At 33.1% G+C, this 18,799-nt stretch overlaps 2 protein-coding genes, 1 long non-coding RNA gene and 1 other non-coding gene across 4 annotated transcripts in view; 2 read left to right on the top strand and 2 right to left on the bottom strand.

The window, feature by feature from the left end:
• LOC116029965 (pre-mRNA-processing factor 17-like) overlaps positions 1–227 on the top strand; it is a 5,431-nt gene extending 5,204 nt beyond the window's left edge. Inside the window, exon 5 of the transcript XR_004100354.1 lies at positions 43–227. The gene's annotated coding sequence lies outside the window, so the exon portion shown is untranslated. The remainder of the gene's footprint in view (positions 1–42) is intronic.
• Positions 228–1,366: 1,139 nt separating this feature from the next.
• LOC116012048 lies at positions 1,367–9,356 on the bottom strand. Its single transcript, XM_031251521.1, has 5 exons — positions 9,337–9,356; positions 4,087–4,144; positions 3,399–3,990; positions 2,700–2,812; positions 1,367–1,462 (listed from the first exon to the last, which is right to left on the bottom strand). The coding sequence occupies exons 1-5, from the start codon at positions 9,354–9,356 to the stop codon at positions 1,367–1,369; spliced, it is 879 nt and encodes a 292-aa protein (XP_031107381.1).
• On the top strand, positions 4,851–4,922 carry TRNAT-UGU. Its single transcript has one exon. It is a non-coding gene; the product is annotated as a tRNA-Thr (tRNA).
• A 1,432-nt stretch (positions 9,357–10,788) lies between the features above and the next one.
• LOC116001090 lies at positions 10,789–15,763 on the bottom strand. The gene is made up of 4 exons (XR_004094221.1): positions 15,642–15,763; positions 11,651–12,230; positions 11,412–11,533; positions 10,789–11,304 (listed from the first exon to the last, which is right to left on the bottom strand). It is a non-coding gene; the product is annotated as an uncharacterized LOC116001090 (long non-coding RNA).
• Positions 15,764–18,799: the final 3,036 nt, after the last annotated feature.

Below are 18,799 nucleotides of genomic sequence, written 5' to 3'. Positions count from 1 at the left end.
TTTTTTTTTTTTTTTTTTTTTTTTTCCTTTTTTAAAATGAAGGGATGAAACCTCGCAATCACTATTTAAAGGTGTGTAGTAGATAAAATTCATTCATGTGTAATACCCCAAATCACTTTGGAGAGACTCAAGTCACTCGACCAAGAGTATTGACAAGAATCAAACTTGTATATTTTAAGTATGAGACTCATACTCCACCCACTTAATCATTTCTTTTGAGACATCTAAGTACTGGTTTCTTATTCATGTTATTAAAGTTAGATCAATTCCAAGTTTATAAACAATTTTTCATCCTCTGTAAATTTCTATTCAATTTAGTTAGTTTACCCTTACCGTAACATTTGTAATTTGTTCAAGGGAATATGAAAAATATTTAGATCTTCTTTTGCCATGTTCGTAGGAATCTTATTCCCCTCCTATTTTGAATTTCTAGTGTTATATGAAATTTGGAAGAATGTTCCACTACCTAAACATATTTTGGAACCAAACTCCCCTAAAAAGAATCAAATAAATCCCCTCTACAATGGCAATATTACAATTAAACTCCTAAAAACAATAAACTCCTCAAACTAGAACGGAAGCAAAACACAAAATAAAACATGTTGTGAAGCACAAGAAAAAACATACAAATAAATAAATAAATAAATATATATATATATATATATATATATATATATATATTAAATATTAATTATTTAGTAATTTCTTTCTTGGAGATGTATTTTTTAAGGTTTGGAAAACAGTCCTAAAACATTTTATAAGTTTTCGTTTTCGAAATGAGAAACAACTAAACTTAAAAGTTTCGTAAAAGTAAGAAGTAGAACTTGAGAATCAAGTAGTATTTTCCTTTTCAAGAATTGAATTCCCTCTTCATAACCAATTATTATTTCATGGACTATGGTTCACACAATCATGTGGACCATGAATAAAAGATATATTTTTAATATACTAAAGACACATTATTTATGTGCTAAATGTATATTATTTGAGTATTGAATATATATTATTGTATATATTATTAAATAATGTAATTCAATATATAAATAATACTATATATTTAGTATATAAAAAATATACATTTTATTCATAGTTTGCACAAGTGTGTTATCTGTCATGATCCAAAGAAAAATTTTCCATTCATAACTAATACGGTTAAAACGAGACAAGGCTTGCCAAAATTCATCATATGGGCAAGCCTAGAAAAAGCTAGTCCAGTACACCCCATCAAGGCCTACAATTAAAATTAATTCAAAAAGTTAATAATTTTTTTTTTTTTTTTGAGAAGAAGAACTCAATGCATTAAATCAGAATAAAGACAATCAACAAGAAACGAAGGAGGAGAATCAAACCATTCCCCGCAACCTGACTAAGAAACGACTTCCCGAGCAATAGTGTGGGCAGCACGATTCGCAGATCGCTTTGCAAAATGGAATTCAACACCACTAATCGTGGATGCCAAATTCTTTACATCGTCAATAATAAAACCAAAATTAGAATAAAAAGATTCAGAGCATAAAACAAAATAAACTAGTTGGGAATCTGTCTCAACTGTTGGTCCCGGATGAGCAAGCTATAAAGTCTAGAAGGGGGGTTGAATAGACTTTATCAAATTTTCGATTCTAACTCAAAGTGAGCTGAAAAGAATTAAGGAAATAAATTTCCTTGCAGCGGAAGTCTCAAGCTTGCGTAAAATATGATTGTAGCGTTTTGTAAATTGTGTGCTCGTGTGAATAAGAGTTATGAGGTTAGTTGCACAATAATAATAATAACAGTAAAGTAAAGTGCAAGAGAGGAATTTGAGTGGTTCGGCCAACGCAGCCTACGTCCACTGTTCTCCTTTCACTCCAAGGAGCAAATCCACTATGTATTATCACCAATACAAAGTCTGGACAGAAGCAACCCGCTTCTTCCCTTCTTGGCAATCCTTGAGATAGAAAACAGCCGCACCGTCTTCCTATCCTTCACTGCCTGACAATCCTTGAGATAGCGAATGGCCGCACCGTCCACCTATCCTTCACTGCCTACTCAAAACTTCCCTTCGAAAGTTGGTGTTGTTGTGTTTGTGCTGGACTAGTAAAAGAATCAAAGTGATTCTTTTATCTTTTAAGCTTAGAATATGCACACTGGAATTTTATGTCTCGAAGCTGAGCTTTTCCTCTCTTTTCTTTATGTGCATTCACTGTCTTGTTTTCCCCCTTGGTATTCACTCTTTTATTCACTCTTGGTATCCTTGTATTCAACCTTGGTTTACTTTTCTTCTAAGCCTTGGGGTTTTATATTTGGGAAGAAATATTCCCGTTGCTAATTTGACCGTTTGGCAGCAGTCCAAATCTGCCAAACAACCCACATTAATTTTTGTCTCCTTCACGTGCTTAGTGGAGTTGATAAAATATTTCCTTGTTCAAGTCTCCATACTTTACCCGTTGAAGCTCCACCTTAATTTGTATCCCATGTGCTAGCTTGATCTGAAATCCCACTTGAAGTCTTCCATAAAATATTCCACTCCCATAATTTCCGTATGGTGTCTTGCATGTTGATAAGAAACTTTGTCTTCATGCTTGATTTAATATTCTTTCCACTATCTTGAGCCCATCTTTCTTGAATAAAATATTCATGCCCATTCTCCATCTTTAGCTTTCTCCTGATCACTTTGAATTTTATTTGAACTCTTTCAAATAAAATATTGTCACCCATATTACCTTTTCCCATGTGACATCTTCCAAGTGTATAATTAATTCCTTAGTTGAATCTTGAACTAGCTTGAAGGATTTATTCATACCTCTCGCAACTTCTTCTTCCAAAAGTCTTCTTGCTAGAATAATACTCATTGAACCAATTTCATCTGAGTATTTTTCGTGATTACTGTAGCAATAGTACTATTCATGTCACTGTAGCAATAATACTATTTACCTCTCGAGTACTGTAGCAATTTCACTGTAGCATCGAGTTTTCATCTCTTGTGATCTTTCGAACCTCTCGATCGATCTCTCGAACTCTCGATCTCTCGAATGTACTGTAGCACCTCTCGAAGTACGGTAGCATCTCTCGAAGTACTGTAGCAGCGCGAACTTGATGTCTTGCAACCATTTTAATCTACCTCTCACGAGTACTTTGGTTTTCCAATCCACCTCTCGTGGATCATATCCTTATTCCATGATATCCAAACTCCTTTTCCATCCTCCTCTCATGGATTATTGTCTTTTTCTTCGGCCTCAAAACTTTGTTCAAAAGTGCCTCATGCGAATGGTACTGTAGCACCTCTCGAAGTCACTGTAGCGGTTTACTGAACCGTACTGTAGCAGTTTACTGAACTTGATGTTTCTTCATTTTCTTCTTTTGGAGACTAATAATTACAAATAAATTCTAACACATTTTTGGTATCATCAAAACCTAATTACAAATATTCCCAACATCAACATCAATATCTCCCAGTCCCGTGTCCTTCAACCAACTCAGGGCCTCACGAATACGGACAGCTTCGGCTTTTTTTACTGCGTAATTTCCCATAACATGCATGCTCTTCGCCGCCAAAAATCGGCCATCCTCATCACGCAACACCCATCCAAATCCCATGATATTATTTCCTGGATCAAGGGAGGCATCGGTATTGAGCTTGAATCTGCCAACCATTGGGGCCTTCCATTTTTCCTCTACAATTCTCACAGTATGAGTAATCTCCTCCAACCCATTTGCGTACTTCCAATTTGCCAAAAAAGTGAGAGCTTTGCACTTCATTATATTTAAGTCAACAGATACACCATTCCACACTTTTTCATTCCTGTTCCCCCACAAACCCCAACGTAACATTATAAACTTACTGCATTTTTCTTCATCAAGCAAAGCAATTAGCTCAAAAAACCAATCAATCAAATTACCTGGCACTAACAGTAGAACAGGAAGACATATGCTGCTCCACAAAGTACCAACCTCTTGACATTCAACAAAAAGATGATAAGCTGATTCTTGCACACTACCACAAAGGTGACAAACCTGCGAACAAGGGATTCGTTTCATATTCAGCGCATCACATGTGGGTAAGAATGAAGAGGCTAATTGCCAACAAAAATGCTTTACTTTTGGAGGTACCTGCAAGTCCCATATCCGGTTCCAAGGGCGAACATCATCAACCTCTCCTATAAGCAATCTGTAACATGACTTGACATAGATAGTTTAAAGAAAGTTAATATAAAACTTTAAAGTCAATAATATGAGCTTAGATAATCTAAAACAAAATTAATAAAAAAATTTAAAAATGCCAAATGCTAAAATTCAAATAGAAATTTAATATATTAATATTAATTTGGGATTAGAAGTTCATTAATTCATTATCATTGGAGTACTACTTAGGAAAAATGTAAGTCATGAAATATTTGTGGTTCTCTATTATCCTGTGATTTATTACTGATTTAATATTCACCACAAGTTGGTGAGTGGTCAGAATAAATTTTGAGAGTATGTGGCTTATATGACCAAATACATTTGGGAAATACATTTGACGATTTTCGCATAGGGTGGTGAAAATACATTAAACGTATTTGTCAAATGTGTTTGTTATTTTTTCAATTAAAAAAGTTCAACAAAAGTAAAGGTTTCATTTGGAAAATGCGTTTAGGGTCGGGTCAAAAACTCAAATACATTTTCAAAACTTGTTTTTTTTAGGGTGTCTAATTTTTAAACCTTCTCAATTTTATCCATTGTTATAATCATTTTGGTCAATTTGTCATAGTTTAGTATATATTTGAGAAATATCTAATATCTAAGATGACACCTAAATGGCTAAATGTTGTGATTCAATCGACACATTAAACATATCGGTAACATGTTAATTAAGAAGGCTGGTGAACAGCCTAGCCCCTATAGCTCAGTGGTAGAGCGTCAGTCTTGTAAACTGAAGGTCTGTAGTTCGATCCTGCATGGGGGCAAGTATTTGCATTTGAGTTTTGTTGTTTGAATTTACAAATACAAATCTACTCTCTGCTAAACGATTGTGTGCGTATATGCACATTTTTTTTTTCTGGGTTTTTTTAGTGAGAATACTTTATGAAAATATCCACTTCAAAGAGTCCATTGGTGTTAAGTAATCTATCTATATAATAATATCTTAATTTATTTAAAAGTAAAATCGGTAGTGAGAATACTTTATGAAAATATCCACTTCGAAGAGTCCATTAGTGTTAAGTAATCTATCTATATAGTAATATCTTAATTTATTTAAAAGTAAAATCGGAACTATATATGATATAAAAACTCTCCATCAAAGAAATGGTGTTTTAAAAAAAAAAAATTGCATATATTTCATTCATTTGTCAAGATTTAGAAAGATGATTTCACGAAAAAAGAAAATAAGAAAAACTTTTTTTTTTTTTTGGGTTTTTTTTAGTGAGAATACTTTATGAAAATATCCACTTCAAAGAGTCCATTGGTGTTAAGTAATCTATCTATATATTAATATCTTAATTTATTTAAAAGTACAATCGGAACTATATATGATATAAAAATTCTCCATCAAAGAAATTGTTTTAAAAAAAATAATAAATTGCAAATATTTCATTCATTTGTCAAGATTTAGAAAGATGATTTCACGAAAAAAGAAAATAAGAAAAACTTTGATTTTTGTATACAAACCAAAGTAAGCGCGTCTCGTGCAAAATATCTTGTAAAAGTTAACACTTCTCTTTTGTGCTATTTTCACCAATAGTCAATGGATAAGAACTTCTTCAATTCCCTTCAACCTTTGTTTGTAAATTGTAAGTAAGAAAATTTTGTGGATGGAACTACAAAACAGTACCCAACACTACTTATTATTGTAAGTGTACAAATGATACACGGTCCTTTTTAATTGGCTATATTATTTGTCAAAAATACACTTAGCCTATATGTTTTATTATAGTTTTTGGACCGTCAGTCAGGTTGTCCGCCAGTGCTGAAAGGGAGGCTAAGTCAGCGTATGCTGTCTTAGACAGCAAGCTTTCAACAAGGAATTAGTCAAAATATTTATTTTATGTGGCTAACAATAAAAAGGGATTGTGGCTCTCATTTAATCAAGAATTATTCAGCTCTATTTTTGTGAGGTTTGTTAAGGGGTTTTTCAAGCTATAAATATGAAGGCACTTGAAGCTCTAAGCCCATCTCTTCACACATTAAATATTTAGAGCTTCTCACGTGAAATCTAAGTGATGAATTACTTTGGTGAATTAATGACGTTTTGCTGCTGTCTTTGATACTGGCGTTGATGTTGAGTCGTGATTGAAGATGCTGCCTTTGACGCTGAGTCGTGATTGAAGATTAGTGAAGAATTCCCGGCTTGCAGCTATTCAATTCAAGTGTAGATGATGAAGGCTGTGTTGGTTTATGACCATTGTATGTTTGGGCATATATTCCAACTATTGTAACTTTAGTGATCATCTAGTGGATTGGGCAAAAGCTGAGTAGCCCCGCAGACGTAGGAGTTTTAGCTCCGAACTGCGTAATCATTTCTTGTGTTCGGGTTCATTTCTTTTACTTCCGTTTTTATATTTGTTCGTTTTTTGGTATTATCTAATCCGGACTAATAACTATAAAAAAGTTAACTAATTTTGAACCCGTAAGTCTTGCATTCAAGATCCACGATACTTTTTCAATTATAACGGATTGTTTGATTATAATCAGACTAATATTATCAAATTCATGTGTAATCTTGTGATCCATTTATGCTAACTCACAAAGTCACAATGACAAATGTAGAGAGCAACTAACATTAAAAAGTCAATTGTTGATCTATTAATTTCTTGAGTCATCCTTTTCCAGCGCCAAAGCAGAGTTGTTCTTTTCCTTTATTTATTTGGTTTTACAATATTGTTAGGAAAGAGCAAATGTGTAGAAGGTGCGACATTTATAAGAGCATCTCTAACCAGTTCTTATATCGTGGACCGCGGTCCCAAAACGACGTCGTTTCAGTAAGTGGGAGACGGAGCCCGTAATTGACACTACAGTTCATCTCAAAAGATACTGCTGCCTTACATTTGTTTTGATATTATCGAATGAAACTGTAGTTATATCGAAATGTAACTGTAGTTGTGTTGAAATGTAACTGCAGTGTATATGAACATATACTGAATAACAGTTTCACATTTGTGTTTTTATATTATCGAATGAAACTGTAGTTATATCAAAATGTAACTGTAGTTGTGTTGAAATGTAACTAAAGTTGTGTTGAAATGTAACTGTAGTATATATGAACTGAAAGTGTGTGACGCGAATTCATCCGTCCGTTTTCATTAATCAAAACGACGTCGTTTTGGGACCGCGGTCCACAATGCATTGTGGACCACGGTCCACGATATAATTTGCGATCTCTAACAGCTAAAAATGAGGGGAGAAAGAAGGGAAGAAAAAGATGAAGGATGTTGGCATAATCATGATAAGCAGATACTATAAATAGGTTAGATTGTAGTTACAAAAAAAAAATAGATGTAAGACAGCTAACGGACCGAACATGAACGAACAGATGTTGTTCGTGTTCGTTTGTTAAGAATTTTGAAAATGTTGTTTGTGTTCTTTTGTTAAGATTTTTTAAAATTTTGTTCGTGTTTATTTGTTAAATGTTCATTAATGTTCGCATACACGTTCACCAACATATCCGTTAACATTTGTGAACACGTCTGCGGACGTGTTCATTAACGTTCGTAAACTCGTTCATGAACACTAAACACACAAGTACATGTAAATAAATGTTCATGATCATAATTTATTTGTGAACAATAAATACTCTTTTTATATTTTCCTTCTTTTGTCCTAATTTGCAGAGCTCTTTCCGGACAGAGCCTACAACTCCTTTCGGAAGAAGCACAAGATGTGCATAATCAGCACTTGTGGTTGAGAATTATCAAATGGGTTTACTTTGGTAGGAGTAGGACTATATGAAAAAATAGAAGTAAAATTTTAAAAATTTATAGGGAACTTTTTCCCCATATGTTATGTCACATATAACACTTTTTTTCCCTGTGTTGTTAAAGTGATAGCTTTTTCTCCTGAAATATTAAATTAACATTTTTACCCTTAAAAATAATTATTTCATTTATTTTTCTTCTCCAACAAATTATTACTTATATGTATGGATGATCACGATTTCGTTCGAACCTAACCAAACATTGTAGCAATCATACCGAAATAGTGTGGACAGTTTTAGTTACTATTCAGAACCGAAAAAATAAAATTAAATAATTGTTGAACCGTGAACTGGAATTGAACCACAATCATATATAGTGAAAATGATCTAACACTTATTTTGATAAATCGGTATGGTTCGGTTCCAATTTTGATTTTGAACCGCGAATAAAAACTTATTTATTTATTTTTATAATTTTATTTCTTATTTAAAAATATTCTAAATTCAACAATTATTTTATTTTATTTTTTCCGTTATGAATTGTAACCATAACCTCCATACTATTTAAGTTCAATTGCTACAGTATTCGATTAGGTTCGTATCAAACCGTGATCTTCCATACATATTAGTAATAATTGGTTGGAGAATAAAAATAAATGAAATAGTTATTTTAAGGGCAACAATATCAATTTAACATTATAGGGGGGAAAACTACCCCTTTAAAAATAACTGAGGGGGAAAAATTGTCACTTTAATAACTCAGGGAGGAAAAGTGCTATAAGCACATAACATAGGGAGAAAAATGTCATATTAGTGTACTAGTATATTAAAATTAAATAAAATAAATTGTATTTAAATGAGTTTGTTCGTAAACAATCTTAAAAAACCCTAAACAAGCATGCTCGTGAACGGTACTAAATTAAAGAAACATAAAAATGAGATTGTTCATGGATATTATTAAATGAATACTAACAAACATATTCACAATCTCTTATTAGCAAACGAGTCTACAAATGTTCAAACTCTGTTCGTTTATTAAACAAGCTCTAAAGTTTGTTCATTTATGTTCGTTTACCTTAATAAACGAATGTTTACCGAGCATGAATAGTTTACCGAAAAAACTCTATTTGTTAATACACAAATAGATGATGTGTAAGAGTGTGAATGAGTAGGGTCAAAAGGAAAAAAGGATAAAAAGAATTGGAGAAAAAATAGGAGAAAAAATTATATCGTAATGTTGAAGAATTGGGCCAATAAAATGGGGAGGTAAAGAGAGAATGGTTGTGGTCCTTGTGGATGTTTTAAGATAAACATTTTTCATGTCAAACTGAGTGTATAACGAAATAGAGTGAGAATATAATTACCTAACATATCAAAGGTCAAAATAGAGTTGAAAAGAAGGGTACCATTGGGGTTTCCCCTCCAATCTTGATAAAAAAAAAAGTAGAGTTGAGAAGGCAGTGGCTTGCCTGGATTTATCTGACAGCATGATTCTTGCATTGCACGGTTAACTTTCATTTAGGGCCCGCTTAGTTTGTGAAAAATATTTGAAAGAAAGTAGAAGTGAAATTCAATGGAAAAGTAGTCACCAGTAAAATGGATTTTATTGTTTGATTGATGGAAAAGAAATTACTGAGAATATAAATTTCATTGTTTGGTTGGAGTAAAAGGCAATGTTGAAAAAAATGCTAGGCGTTCGATTTTCATTTTTTTTTTTGTTTTTTCATAATTAAGTATTAGATTATTTAAATTGTGGATACCAAAAAAGCTTTTCTAATTCGCACGTCTGTTTAGTCTTTACTTTACCACTCCCAAGTTTTAATTCCTTTAAATGGTGGTGAGTCCTATACAACTATACTTTACCACTCCCTATGCTTGTCTAGATACGCTGATATCAAATGGTGGTGAGTCCCTATATCAAATATCTATTCATTTCTCCATTTTTCACTGAATCACTGCTACTAGAAACTTAATTAGGAAGTACCACTATTCCCTACTGCTACTGGCGATTGGCGACCGGTGGTGGGGCGTGATCGCGCGGGGTGATAACCGTGGGCGTGGCAAAGGGGTTTGGTCAGACTGCTTTTGAGGCACTTTGACAGACTGCTTCAGGGCGGCCGCCTAGCCCGCTTAAGCGCCCGGTTGCGGAGGAGGCCAATTCTGGCCTTCCTCGACGTGGTCAGGCGTCGCTTAGCGCCTAGGCGCTATTTACAACATTGGTAAAAGGTATGAGAATAATAAGTATAAAAACATTTAATAATGATAATAAAATTAATAATAGACTTTATTTCAATTTGGGGCCCAATTACTCTTTCTTTTTGCAAGATTTTGGGCCAAATTTAGGTTTTCTTTACCATCTTCTTCTTCTCCCCATCTTCTCCATCCTCATTCTCCTAGTCGAAGAAGTCGGTAGAGCCAGAGAGGCGGCGTCGCAATCGTTGTCGCCATCGCGAACGCATAGACCAAAGAGGAGAGGCGAAGGCGGAGGTGACGATTGGAGAGTGGCGAGACGGGCTGCACCGAGCGGAGGGCGGCCAGCAGAGAGCGAAGCCGTCAATCTGGAGGAGGTCCACCGTCGTAGGAAGAAAAAGAAGAAACGAGCGGAGGTCCTCGCAGCAAGAAAAAGAAGAAACGAGCGGATTTCTTCCCAACCACTCCGAAAAACAAAATCCAAAGGTCTACCTCAGAATTTCTTTTCCTAAAAAATGAGGAAATGAAAAATGAGTTCCAATGAACCAAAACTATGCATTTTTCATGATTTGGAGGAAGTGTTTTTCCTCCCAACCAAGCATGCCCTTACATCTTAGTCAGTGCAACCGAGTAGTTTGATACATGCTGCAATAGACCTTAAACAAACTGAGTCCAAATTAAATTTACAGAAAATAGAAAAAGAATGCATCAGAAACTACATAGCATACAAATTAAAAACCAGAATAGATCTGAATTGAAAGAAACACAATTAAATGAGATATGCAGTCCATCACCATTCACCAAAACAAAACATTATGTCAATTGAAGTATGTAACAACAGCATGCATGTATGCATCTTATTCTAGGCCCCCCAGTCCAGGCCAAATTTAAAAACCCAACAAATTGAAAGCTAATCGGTTATAACCAAACTAGGTGTGCTCTATCTATATATCTTCATCTTCATTCCTCATTTGCAAGGGGCCATCCTCTTTGATAACCGTAACCTGCAACACAATATTATCTTCATCATTCCCCAATTCAGAAGGCAGGAACTCACAAATGCACTGATCTTCTTCCCCAATGAGGTTCTTTCTGCATAGGCGGCCTCGCCATCCCCCAGACAACCATGTTCGACCATCAGCCCAAACCTTTACAATTGTTTTCCACTCTCTGCCTTTCGCGTCACGCAGAGTCACAGTTGAAGGTAATTGAAGATTGTAATCCCTGATCATTTCCTTTAGAACATACTGCACATCCCATCCATTCAAAGTCAAGTAATTGATCGAGAAACAAGCTAGCTAGACACACATAATCTCAACAATTAATATAATAGATTGATATCTAGAATAATTACCAGATCACCACGCCTTTTTTGTCTAATTCTCATCACGAAATAAGCATTCTCAAGTTGAATATAATGCCCTGATAGAAAAAGATCTAGTCCATAATGGTCAGGAATAGCTTTTTTGGATCCACCTAATTAAAAAATAATAATTAATAACTCAATCATACAGAAGTGCATCACATCGCATCACATATAAAAGACACAAAACGAAAATTTTTAAAAATTAACTCACAATAATTGAAACTTACTTGACCCGAATTTTTTGTCCTAGGGAAGTGTATGATCATCATCATTATCATTGTCCTCCTCTTCTGTTGCATCCATATAATCCTGGGTAACTACTATACTATGATGATCATCATCATTCTCATCTCTTGCATTTGCATCCGAATCCGTATACTCTTCTTTCTTAACATCCTTATTGACACTAATACATGTATCTATATCTGAATCCTCTTATTTCTTAACATATTCCTTGACACATTTACAGATATTTGCCACCAAAACAAATATATCTCGACTCTCATCACCACTTTCCTTTCTTATAACCTCTACCACTCTAGCACGTTCACCTTCCACCCCTATCTTTTCAGAGCAGAATGGGCCAACTACAAAGAAGTCAAACACATCATAATCTTTATAGATAAAAAACAATTGGTCTCCATCAGTGACACAATTATCCTTCACCACTTTTTCCCATCCATTCTCGAAAAACATAGCACCTCGAATTTTTGATATCTCGACCAACCAAACTTTCTTTTCTCGATTCCTCAGTAAAACCCTCATTTTCAAATCTCTTCTCTCTGATTCCGTGCACGATGGAATTTCCTATGAAGGGAAACAACGGGTTAAATTTGTTAACTTGATGAATGAAACAAACTGAAATTATTTTCAATATTAATTAGAAAGCTTGCTAAGGTTTAGTTAGGCAACAATATAAACACCAATGCTACATTCTCCATCCACAATTTCAGTAGTATAGAAACAAACAAACATGCAATATAATGTTGATTTAATTTGTGTATAGGTCAAACATTTTTTGAGAGAAAAGATAGTATATTGCTTAATTAAGATCCAAATACAAGGAATCAGAAATAAAAGTAAGGAGAAATGAAATCCATTCCCTACGAACATGCTGAAAAATGGATTCCTTAACTATCAAATAGGTTGTACGATTCGTTGTTCGCTTAACAAAAGACACAGCATTTTGTATGGTTTTAAACTTAAACTTCTCTTTTGTATGCTACACATTTCCTACCATAATATACTGGATCATATCTTCTACTCCAACTTTTTCTTCATAACCAAACATTTATAGAGGGTATGAAACAACCTTAGCTTAAACAATTGAAGATACTAGTCATAATAGATAACCCCTTGGCCCTTCATAACAATACTACTCTGATATGATTCAATAGAAAGCAAACTCATGAACAAACAATGCCTTAATTTAAACACACATAAAAAGGCTGCAATCATGATTAAACATCTTCAAATTCATTTGCATACAATCAACACATAAGCAAACACGAAAAAAAAAACATATAAAAATCGAGTTTTGTGTATACAAACCAATTTTTGTGAGCTCAGGACAAAATTCTTATAAAAGTTAACACTTCTCTTTTGTGCCATTTCCAACAATATATAATGGATCATAGCTTCTTCGTTTTATCCTTTTTAAATCAAGTGAGACACCTTTATGTAGATGTAACTACCTCAAAGAATTCAAGTAATCATGTGATCCCATTAAGTTATTAAAGGTAAGCATCCACTAACTGACAACTAACACTGACAAATGTTGAGCAAGTAATTTATCTGATGTATTATAGCATTCGAATTTTGTTTTAAAATCACAATGTAAACTACAAGCAAATCATGGTCTATGAATTAAGTGATGGAAATGCCTCAAATCTGATTACAAACCATAGTACGAAACACTTGTTTCCCACTGTAATATGATTCAGCATGAAGCAAATTCATATGATCCCCATCTTATCAAAAGTGGCCACAAAATGACAACCAATGAGTTGACAAACATTGAACAAGTAATTGAATGAGAATATGAAAAAATTATAAATTGTATCAACAGTTTTAGAAATGGAAGAATACATTTTGTAATGGACAATCCTTAATAACTCAAATCTTACAAAATAGGAATAAAGAATGTGCACAAATAGTGATCTAAATAATAATAAAAAATGTGCACAAACAGTGTGATTTAAATTCTTTAAAGAACAACCATTAATCAATAACAAAGAGTAGATCGATAATCCCTCTATATGCTATATCTTAATTTCTTATTAAAAAGTACAATCCAAACTTTGTATGATATAAAAATTTCCTATCAAAGGAATGGTGTACAAGTTTTTTCAAGTGAATTATACATATAATTATAAATGATCTAAATATTTTAAATATTTAAATATTACAAAAAACAAACATTGTATACCGACGGTTCAATAAATAATATTTAAAAAAACAGCCACATGTTGTCGCTGTTCTTCCTCATAGACCATCGTAGCTGTCCAGTAGGACGGCCATGACCGTCTAAAGAAGACGGCCTAGATCTAGAACTAGGGCTACGGCCATGGCCGCTGCCCTCGTTCCAGTCCCCTTCGTCTGGAAGACGGTCATGGCCGTAGCCCTCGTTCCAAATCTAGAAGACGGCCATGGCCATCCTGCCGGACAGACGCGGTTGTCCAACAGCTGGTGGCTTTTTTTTATTTTTATTTTTTATTTATAATAAATAATATTTTTAATAAATAAAAAGATATTTGCTTTTTTAGAGAAGTAAAAAAAACAGTATTTGTTTTGAAAAAATAAAATAAAAATGAAAAAGTGTCATGTTAGCCTCCTAAGTCGGGTGGATAGTGCAATTAGACTTCCTAACTGAATTTGACCTGATAAACATGTCAACTTGGACTTAATTGAACAGTTTTACCGATTTAGAAGGTTTGGATGGAGCTTTTTTCAGTTAGGGTGCCTAATTTCACTATCCACCCGACTTAGGGGTCAATTTGACACTTTTTCCCACATAATAATGTTTCCACAATCTTGAATAAACATTTCTAGATTTATTTACATAAAATTAACAGAAAATTAAAGCACACTCCGAAAAAAAGAATCTAAAAAATAAAAACCTTACTTTCGGTATACAAACCAATTTATGTGAGCAACCCTTCATGCAAAATGTGTAGAAGTTACAACTTTGCTTTTGTGCCATTACCAACAATGGACAAGAACATCAATTCTTCCCTTCAACCTTTGTTTGTAAGTAAGAAAAGTTTGTAGATGGAAGTACCAAACACTACCCACCACTACATATTATATCAAATTGTTGACTGTAATCCGACTCATACTATCAAATTAAGTAATCTTGTGATCCGTTTAGATTTAAAAAATGACCTATATAAACAACTCACATTAAAAATTAAAATGTGAACCACAAGTAAACAATTGTCTATTAGGGAATAGACAATTGGACATCGTTATAACATACTACAAACCATAGTAACAAATACTCATTGCCAATTGTAATTTAACTCGGTATTAGGCAAATTCATTTGACTGGCACTATTAACTTTCTCATATATACATGCTTTATGCATCAATTAATATTACCATATATATTTTCTTATATATATTATAACATATATACACACACACATCATGGGTGTGTGTAAAATCAACAAGAAAAAAAAAAACAAATAACCTTTAAAAATCCAAAAAAAAAAAAAAAACTTTTTGAGTGAGAATACTTTATGAAAAAATCTATAAATGGTATCAAAAATCAAATAAAATCAATAATACTTTTTGTAAATGACAGTCCTTAATGAATCAGATCTCACGAAATAGGAATAAAAAATGTGAACAAATGGTACAATCTAAATTCTATAATGAAGCAACCACTAATCGATAATCAAATTAGACTAGATCAATACTATGTAATCTCTCTATAAGCTATAAAATCTTAATTTATCTTAAAAGTACAACCCAAACAACATATGATATAAAACTTAATATCAAATGAATGGTGTTCAATTTTTTTAAAGCGAATTATAAATAATTATATCATTTTCTAGATTTAAAAAGATGGATCTATGCAAAGCCTATACACACATAACAATGCTACAATCTTGATTAAACATTTCTAGATTTATTTACATAAAATCAACACAAAAGAACACATATAAACAAAATCTAAAAATAAAAGAAAAACTTGAGTTTCAGTATACAAACCAATTTATGCGAGCAAGTTTCCATGCGAAAAATCTGATAGAAGTTCAAACTTCTCTTTTGTGGCATTTCAAAAAATGGAGAAGAACCTCTTATTCCCTTTAACCTCGATTTGTAAGTAAGAAAATTTTGCGAACGTAAATACTGAACAGTACCAAACCCTAAATATTAAATCATATTATCCGACTCATATTAATAATTCAAGTAATCTTTTGACCCGTATAGGTTAAAAAAAAATAAAAAAATTACCCTTGACGGCTTTGATATGACTCACAAACTCAGCACGAAACAAGCACATGCACATAGGGGTGGAAATAGGCTAGGCCGAGCCGGACTTTAGAAAATTAGGCCTGGGCCTGCTATGGAAATCTAAAGCCTGGGCCTGGGCCTGAGCCTGTATGTAGGCTTTTTTTTAGGCTCAAGCCTGAGCCTACAGTTGGTCTGGCCTGGCCTGAAGCCTTTTTAAAAGCCTATTTAACATATAGACCTTTAAAAAGGCTTCAAAATAGATCCTAAATAGGCTTTGAGCCTATTTAAAGGCTTCAAAATAGATCCTAAATAGGCTTTGAGCCTATTTAAATAGGCCAAAATAGATCCTAAATAGGCTTTGAGCCTATTTAAATAGGCCTTAATAGATCCTAAATAGGCTTTGAGCCTATTTAAATAGGCCTTCAACCTATTTAAAGCCTACATTTTAAAGCCTTTTAAATTATACATGTAAAAAATTTACAAAAGATACCTAAGTTCATATTTCATAATGAATGACAAAATCATTAAATTCATATTTCATAATACAATATCCAACATCACAAGTTTAATAAGTAAAAGTTCGTAATACAAAATTCAACAATGCATTGTTTACTAATTACTAGTATTACTACAAATCTATAAATCCTGCAATCAATTACTAGTAGGCTCATATTACATTAGTATTACTACTTTACTCATTGCTAGTAAACTGTAAACACTAAACGACTAGCAGAATTATTGCTAGTAATTAGTAATACTAATTATTAGCAATTTAGCATAATAGCAATAGTAACTAGTAATATCTAACACTGTTTACTAATTAGTAAGTCGTATTTGGGATTTGGGTATTGGGAATTAGGGTTGTAGGTTATATATATATATTAGATATAAAATGTAATATATAATAATTAAATATTAAATATAAATATTATAATATATATATATATATATAGGTTAGGCCTGCGGGCTTGTAGGCTAGGCTTTTAAATATAGGCCTAGGCCTATTTAACTAAATAGGCTTCTAATTAGGCCTAGGCCTGACCTTTTTATTAAATAGGCTAGGCCAAGCTAGGCCCTAAGTAGGCCAGGCCGTAGGCCCCTATGAAGGGGCCTGGCCTATTCCCACCCCTACATGCACATATAGTATGATCTTAATAACTTTTCTATGAATCAATATTTTATATAATATCTTTGTCTTATTGTACCATCTTAATTAATTTAGAGTTAATACCAAATGGGGTCCCTCGACTATTTGGCATTTACTTAATTAGGTCTTCTGTATAAAATTTTACTAAATTAAATCTATTGAGTAATCAAATATTTAAATTTTGAGTTAATACCAAATGGGGTCCCTCGACTATTTGACATTTACTTAATTAGGCCTTCTGTATAAAATTTTACTAAATTAAATCCATTGAGTAATCAAACTGTATAAAATTTTACTAAATTAAATCCATTGAGTAATCAAATGTTACTTAATTTTACTAAATTAAATCCATTGAGTAATCAAATGTTACTTGAATTTAGAGTTAATACCAAATGGGGTCCCTCGACTATTTGGCATTTACTTAATTAGGCCTTTTGTATAAAATTTTACTAAATTAAATCCATTGAGTAATCAAATGTTACTTAAATTTAGAGTTAATACCAAATGGGGTCCCTCGACTATTTGACATTTAAGAGTTAATACCAAATGGGGTCCCTCGACTATTTGACATTTACTTAATTAGGCCTTCTGGGGTCCCTCGACTATTTGACATTTACTTAATTAGGCCTTCTGCATAAAATTTTACTAATTTAAATCCATTAAGTAATCAAACGTTACTTAAATAGGTCCTCTATTACCATTTCCATTTGCAAATCATCAAATCAAGGGGTAAACTTGTCTTTTCTTCCCCCATTTTGACATATCAAATAGGGAAAATAATTTGGGTATGGAAATGAGCCACGGTTTTAATGAAGAGCTATGGTCTCAATTTTAAGAACTAAGGAAATGGTGCAAAGTTCAAATCCAGTAAGAGGCAAATGAAATCAAATTGAGCAAAGAAGAGCCATGGTTTTAATTACTGTAAAGAAAGAGCTACAATTTCAGTTTAAAAGCAAAGAAATAAGGTGAAGTGTTCGAATCCTACAGGAAGCAAAAATAAAGAAATGAGCCAAAGTTTTCAATTTGAACCAAGATTTTGGTAAGGATTTCAAAACTCACGGTGAACAAAATTTCAAGGATGAGCCAATGATTTATATTTTGAGCCAAGGTATTGAAACAATGTCTTAAATAATAAATTGAGCTCTTAAAGGCATGAGCCACGGTTCAAAGGTAAAGCTAAGGAAATAAAGAAACTGAGGCATGATAAGATGAGGAAATTAAAAATTAAATCAAGAGCTAGGATTTGAAGAAGACAAAATTGATTAGTCAAGGAATTCAAGATAAACTTCTTAAAGGCATGAGCCACGATCCAAAGGCAAAGCTAAGGAAATAAAGAAAATGAGGCATCACCAGATGAAGAAATCACAAATTAAAGCAAGAGCTAGGATTTGAAGAAGGCAAAATTTATTAGTCAAGGAATCCAAGATAAACTTTGAAGCGGCCAGGGATCACCGCCAAAATTAAATAAGGCTACAAACAAGCTCAGAAGATTACTTGCAAGATTAGAAAAATCTTACAAGTCAAAAAATTATCTTGACATCTATAAAGTTGCAGTATTAAAATTCAAGATATCAAATCACTACTACAAGATCAAGCACAAAATTCAAATTTGAAATTGTTTATTTTCCACGGGGCAATTTCAAAATCGCAAAGCTATAAAAAGGAGGTGAAGACTTTAAGGACACACAAGAGAGAGCTTACTAGTGATGTACGAAATCAAAAGAGAAAAGAGCAGTAAAAGAATTCTTCTTACGGCATCCTTATC

This window comes from Ipomoea triloba, chromosome 1 (assembly GCF_003576645.1).
Source record: "Ipomoea triloba cultivar NCNSP0323 chromosome 1, ASM357664v1".
NCBI lineage: Eukaryota > Viridiplantae > Streptophyta > Magnoliopsida > Solanales > Convolvulaceae > Ipomoea > Ipomoea triloba.
The sequence above is the reverse complement of the archived record's forward strand: the minus strand, read 5'-3'. Positions and strand labels throughout refer to the sequence as shown.

What these genes read in the sequence shown, in the direction of transcription:
- LOC116012048 (XM_031251521.1), bottom strand. Translation starts at nt 9,356, where the DNA reads ATGCTGTCAGATAAATCCAG. An exon ending in ACCGGATATGGGACTTGCAG is followed by an intron (nt 3,991 to 4,086) that starts GTACCTCCAAAA and finishes CCTTGTTCGCAG; the next exon opens with GTTTGTCACCTTTGTGGTAG. An exon ending in TGTTGATGTTGGGAATATTT is followed by an intron (nt 2,813 to 3,398) that starts GTAATTAGGTTT and finishes GTATTATTCTAG; the next exon opens with CAAGAAGACTTTTGGAAGAA.